This window comes from Eptatretus burgeri, chromosome 2 (assembly GCF_056783735.1).
Source record: "Eptatretus burgeri isolate ZD-2024b chromosome 2, Ebu_testis_v1, whole genome shotgun sequence".
In the NCBI taxonomy this organism is placed as follows: domain Eukaryota; kingdom Metazoa; phylum Chordata; class Myxini; order Myxiniformes; family Myxinidae; genus Eptatretus; species Eptatretus burgeri.
The window spans coordinates 30,356,787-30,362,786 of NC_140962.1; the positions used below are offsets into that span (position 1 = coordinate 30,356,787).

At 43.6% G+C, this 6,000-nt stretch overlaps 1 protein-coding gene across 3 annotated transcripts in view; it reads left to right on the forward strand.

The window, feature by feature from the left end:
- LOC147031718 (C-X-C chemokine receptor type 1-like) overlaps positions 1–6,000 on the forward strand; it is an 81,601-nt gene that overhangs the window by 53,130 nt on the left and 22,471 nt on the right. For all 3 annotated transcript variants that reach the window (XM_085852562.1, XM_085852553.1, XM_085852571.1), the window contains one exon: positions 604–677. In XM_085852562.1, coding sequence (XP_085708688.1) covers positions 669–677 — 9 coding nt within the window. In that variant the 5' untranslated portion in view covers positions 604–668. The remainder of the gene's footprint in view (positions 1–603; positions 678–6,000) is intronic.

Sequence of the window (6,000 nt, forward strand, 5' to 3'; positions counted from 1 at the left end):
CGTGGCAGGGTGGTGCTTTCGGTGTTAGGGTTAGCTAGGAAGAGGAGATTTGAAATTCTTCACACCTCTGTTATACATGAAGTTGAAAGCCCTTTTATCAGAAGACTAACATCTGACATTTGATTATATCAATTACTCTTATGTTTCAAACTTACCCGACTTCATTAATTTGAAGTCCGCGCAAGTTTCTTCACATACTATGTCCCTAAACTGATGTGATACCACTTTAAAGAGTTGAATGAGAACAAGTCAAAGACAGAAAGCGATACAACACTATAACACCGAAACACCATGGCCAAATCACTGTCATGTAAATAAACCGAATATAAATTGAAGCTGAGACAGCAGTGCACACTTCCTTTTTGTGTGTCTTTATCTCATAACATGACTGAGTTTTTCAGGGGAAAATGGCTAGATTCGTTCACAAGGTACACAGATCAATTGTTGTCTTTGTGTAACCACAATGCCCTCGTGATTCTGGTTGTTCAACAAAAAAAAAAAATCCATTTCCCAAGAATGTCCAGTAACTTCCCACTTCTGAGTAACTTCCAGTGTTCTGAGTTTTAAAGAACTTTCCTCTTCCGGACACCCTTGTTTGTGCAGCACGATCGACAGCTGGTTACTGTTCCTGTTCTCATGACAGAAGTCTTCTGAGGAACTCGGCGACAATGGGACATGTGAGTTTATCTTTTATTATATACATATTACTAATACGAGCAGATAACCCGGTCCCACCGGGCTGTTGTCAGGGAATTCGTTCCCAATGGAGTGTGGAATGTATAGGGAGTTTACTAGGAATGTTCTTTGACAGCCAAATGGCAGAGATTGGTGGAAGTTCTGCATAATGTAAGACGTGACTTCAACTCCTCAACTACTCCCCCTACCCCACCTCCCAGCCCTAAGTCCTCAAACCCCCTCGACAAGCTCTCTGTCCCTTTGCTGTCCCCCACTCCAACTATCTGTCTTATCCTCCCCCTTTCTTACTAAAGTCCTCAACTCCCCCCCCCCCCCAAGTCTATAAGCCCCATAAGCCCCGAAACCTCAAGTCCTCAACCCCGACCCAAAACCTCAACCCTCCTTTCCCAACTATATCTCTTCTCTGCCCCCTCCCCAACCCCAAGTCTTGTCCTTCATTCCCCATTTCTTCTTGAAGTCCTCAATCCCCCACCTCCCCCCTCCACAGCCCTCTTATTGCTCTTTCTTCATCAAATCCTCAAACTTCCTACCCCCCACACCCCTGACTCCAGCTCCACAGCTCCACGTTTCTTCTTCAAGTCCTCAACCCATCAACCCCTGAAAGCCTCAACCCCCTTTCCCAAATCTGTCCCTTACCCCCCCCACTCCAACTCTCTGTCCTCCACTCCCCCTTTATTATTTAAGTATCCAAACCTCCTCCTCCCAAATCCAGGTCCACAGCTTCCCCTTTTTTCTTCAAGTTCTCAACCCTCCCAACTCCAAGTCCACATCATAGTCACTAACAGAGTACTAAGGATTCTCAACGAAGGATATTATTTGTTGTACAGACTTGGTTGAATAATTTGTGTTTCTATTCGTTTTTAGTTCACCTGGACTTTAGTCAGGTGAACTTATGCGATTGAGCAGTGTCCGTAGGTGAGTGAGTGAGTTAGTCTGCAAACACTTCAGTCATTATCACTTGAACCAAACATACGATTTTGTTAAAACTTGGTGACAAGCTTCATATCTGAATTCTCACGAAGATGTATTGACTGCATCAAAATCTGTGCTCATTAAGGGGATCTCTGGATGTGGGGGAGGAGGAGGAGGGGGTGGTGGTGGTTGACCACATAAAGTAGGTATTTGCTCCCTTCTCTGAAACTACACACAGGATTTCGATAAAACTTGACCACAACATTTAAACACTCATGATGTACCAAAGTTTATCGACTGCATAAACATCTGCATTCATTAAGGGGGTCTATGGGGGAGGGGGGGTGGACCCCTCAAAATAGGTCTTTGCTCTCTTCTCCGAAACTACACATTAATTAATGATGAAACTGACTACAGCCTTCATCACCCGTGATGTATCAAAGTGTATCGACCGCATCAAAATCTTCGCTCATTAAAAGGGTCTACAGCGGGGGTGACCCTCCCCCCCCCCCCAAAAAATTGGTATTTGCTGTCTTCTCCAAAACTACACACACAATTTCAATGAAACTTGACCACAACCTTCATCACTCATGATGTACCAAAGTTTGTTCATGGCATTAAAAAAAATCAGTGTCTAAGGGGGTCTTGTGGCGGGTTTGAGTGATTGTTGCTCCTGATCCGGGTGAGCTTCAGGGCACACAGTCCTATTTTTACTCAAGTCCTCAAGCCTCCTTCCAAACCCCAAGAGTCATCAAGCCCTACAATAGTTTCAATCCCCCTCCTTCCCTCCACACTCCAAGCCTTTACTCCCCCACCCCTCCCCCCCGGACACCATCAAAGCCTCAACCCCCCTTCCCCAACTCTAACCCTTCTCTGCCATTTCCTTGCCCCCCACTCCACTCTCTGTCCTCCACTCCCCCTTTATTCTTCAATTCCTCAACCCCACCCCCTTCCTCCCAACCCCAGGCCTGTGGCTCCCCTTTTCTGCATACCTCCCCTCCCCTCAACGCCAAGTCTGCATACCTCCACCCCTTCTAATTCCAATTGTACATACCTCTCCCCTACCAACTCCAGATGCACCTCCCTCCGCCCCCCCCAACTCCATTTGCACATCCCTCTGCCCCTCCCAACTCCATTTCCTCACTCCCCCTCCTCCCAACTCCAAGTCCGCATCCCTCCTCCCTCACAACTCCAAGTGCGCATCCCTCCCTCCCCTCCCAATTCCAAGTGAACATCCCTCCTCCCTCACAACTCCAAGTCCACATCCCTCCCTCCCCTCCCAATTCCAAGTGAACATCCCTCCTCCCTCACAACTCCAAGTGCGCATTCCTCCCTCCACTCCCAATTCCAAGTGAACATCCCTTCCCCTTCTCAACTCGAAGTGCACATCCCTCTTTTCCTCCCTACTGCAAGTGTGCTTTTCTCCCTTCCTTTCCAACTCCAAGTGAACATCCCTCTTCGCCTCCCAACTCCAAGTCTGCACCCCCCCAACTCTAAGTCCGCATCCCTCCCTCCCCTCCCAATTCCAAGTGAATATCCCTCCCTCCCCTCCCAACTCCAAGTCTGCATCCCTCCCTCCCCTCCCAACTCCAAGTGAACTTCCCTCCCCCTTCTCAACTCGAAGTGCACATCCCTCTTCTCCTCCCTACTCCATGTGTGCTTTTCTCCCTTCCTTCCAAACTCCAAGTGAACATCCCTCTTCGCCCCCCAACTCCAAGTACGCATCCATCCTTCTCCCCTCCCAACTCCAAAATCTAAAAAAAAAGGAAATTATTCCTTGGATGGAAATGATGGAATAATTTATGGTTATATATTATTTTTTACTTACTAGTGCATGCCATACGTGCGTGGCTGTACGTGCAAAAGAAAAAAAAAACTTTCAAACCGCGTGCCAGAAACAACAACCACACAGGCCGTTCTTTCGCTCTTGCGTGCCCGTACGTGCGTGGCCGTATGTGCAAAAAAAACAAACTTTCAAACAAACTTACAGGCCGTTCCTTCACTCTCGTAAACGACGACTGGATTGGGGCATTGTGTTTATCTATAAATGCGCATAAGAAATCGAGAAATTATTAGAATACAGCAAGTCATCACTATCCGCAACTCCGTACGTTGTAACCCGTAATGGGGAACGTGGCTGAGGATCTCTTCCCCAACGGCCACGCCTACGCAGCAACGTGTCCTGTCATTGGTTTGGTAAATAAATGGCCATAACTTGGGAACCACTTGTCCGATTAATATCAAACCTTGAAAAGGCACATCCTCAGGTCCCCAGCAATATACCTGGCAAGTTTCAATTAGATCGGGCCAGGGGTTGTCGAGAAACAGCGCTCACAGACATACAGAGATTGCTGGAATTATAGATAGATGGTAGGTGTGCAAACCAGCCAGACTGTGCACCACCCGTGAAACTTCATGCTTTCACTGACACAAGGCATTGTCAGAACATTCAATTTGTACACCTCACATGTGCATGAAAAGAAAGTGGAAGCATTTACCCCCCCCTCCCCTCCCCTCCCTCTCCCGCTCACTTTTTTCATTGTTATGATTTTCCTTTGGCAGAATCATAGTCACTAGCTGTTAAGGCTGTTAAGGTTTCTCGTTAAAGTAAATCGATGAAAAGGTAATTATATGTTGACAGAATTGACTGAATAGTTTGTGGTTATATATATATATATATATATATATATATATATATATATATATATATATATATATATATATATATATATATATATATATATATTTTAACTTCCGGTAGGTGTGAAAACCAATGACTCTGAGCAAATACACCACATGTGCAACAAAAATTAATACACTGTAACTCGAAATTGCATGAATAACAATACTTGTAAACCTCCGCATGCAATGTCTGGACCCAAGAGCTCTTAAATGGGGTATCATTCAGCATTGTACATGCTGTGGTTATGACATTTACCCGGTTCAGACACAATCCTGCAACTTTCATTTACATATGGATAGATAGATAGATAGATTATGAGTATAATTCAGAAATATGGTGCAGCTAAAAATTTCTACTATAGAATTCTGATTTACAAATGATTACACATTTAATCCCTACCCGCTCCTTGAATGGTGTGAATACGCTTACGCAACTTACATGTATCGAATACCGAAAGCTCTTTCTAACCATTCACTGACCCTCTGACTGATATTAAAGAACGGTGGCTTCCAGGTAAGGTAGAAAGCTGAAATGTGGTGTGCCGATGGACAATGAAGCCGATACATCAGAGAAAATATCACAGAACTGTTGGAAAACACCCATAAATTAAAATATAAATAAAAAACCAATGTCACCCCCAGGGTGACCAGTATCTTGCCAAAATGTGAACATGAGTGACTTATTTATTCGATTAAAGTTACTCAAAAAATAAGGGTTTCGTCGACCTTAATGCTTGACCTTTTTGTGACCTTGACCTTTGACCTTGACCTTTATATTTCCGTATGGTTAATGGTATCTCTCCAGGACCATTGTACATGAAATATCAAGAGATTTTGATGAGAACTGAGGAAATAAAATTTTCATGAAAAATCCGTTTTCAAGTCATGACGTCATCAAATGACGCCATAGCGTCAAACTTTTGACAGATCTGGAAAGCACTTATCAAGCGCTTTCATATGAGGTATAACTCGATATGGTATCTAAGATTTCAAAATTTGACCTTGGGGTCAAAAACTTTCGACCTCCAGCGCTAACCATGAAGGTCAAGGCCGATCGCCACCAAAAATTAATCAGCTGAGCACCAGACCATGAACTATATTCCCATGAAGTTTGAAGACGATCCGATCAAAATTACTAAAAAATAAGGGTTTTGTCGACTCCCCTGACTTGCGACAAAGTAACCTTGACCTTTGACCTTGACCTTGAAAATTTTATGTGCTGAAAGGGACCTCTATAGGACTCTATGCGAAGTTACAAAAATTTCCAATGATAACTGTGCTCTGCAGTGATCGATACGTGATTACAGACAAACAAAAAATAAAATAAATAAATAAAAAAAACATACTAGCTGACTAACATATCTTGCAAAAACTTCGTTTTGGCAAGATAATAAATGAAAATAAATAATTGAAAAATCAAATGCGGGTGAGTGACCCGAGAGAATGTGTTATCATACCCTGCTAGTACAGTATATATCTTGCAGTTGAAAAAAATGACAGGCGACCCTTCTTTATTTTCACACTATTCAGCCTTGAAAACCCAGGCTAAAACTGAAAGTACATACAACAACCTCAATTTATTTACAATTCAAAGCATGAGAGTTTCCTTGAGGATGATTAGCGGCGAGTAGAGCAATTTATCAACGAAATACAGTTGGATCTCATTTATGCAAAAGATCCATCCATTGGGACAATACACCATACAGAGCA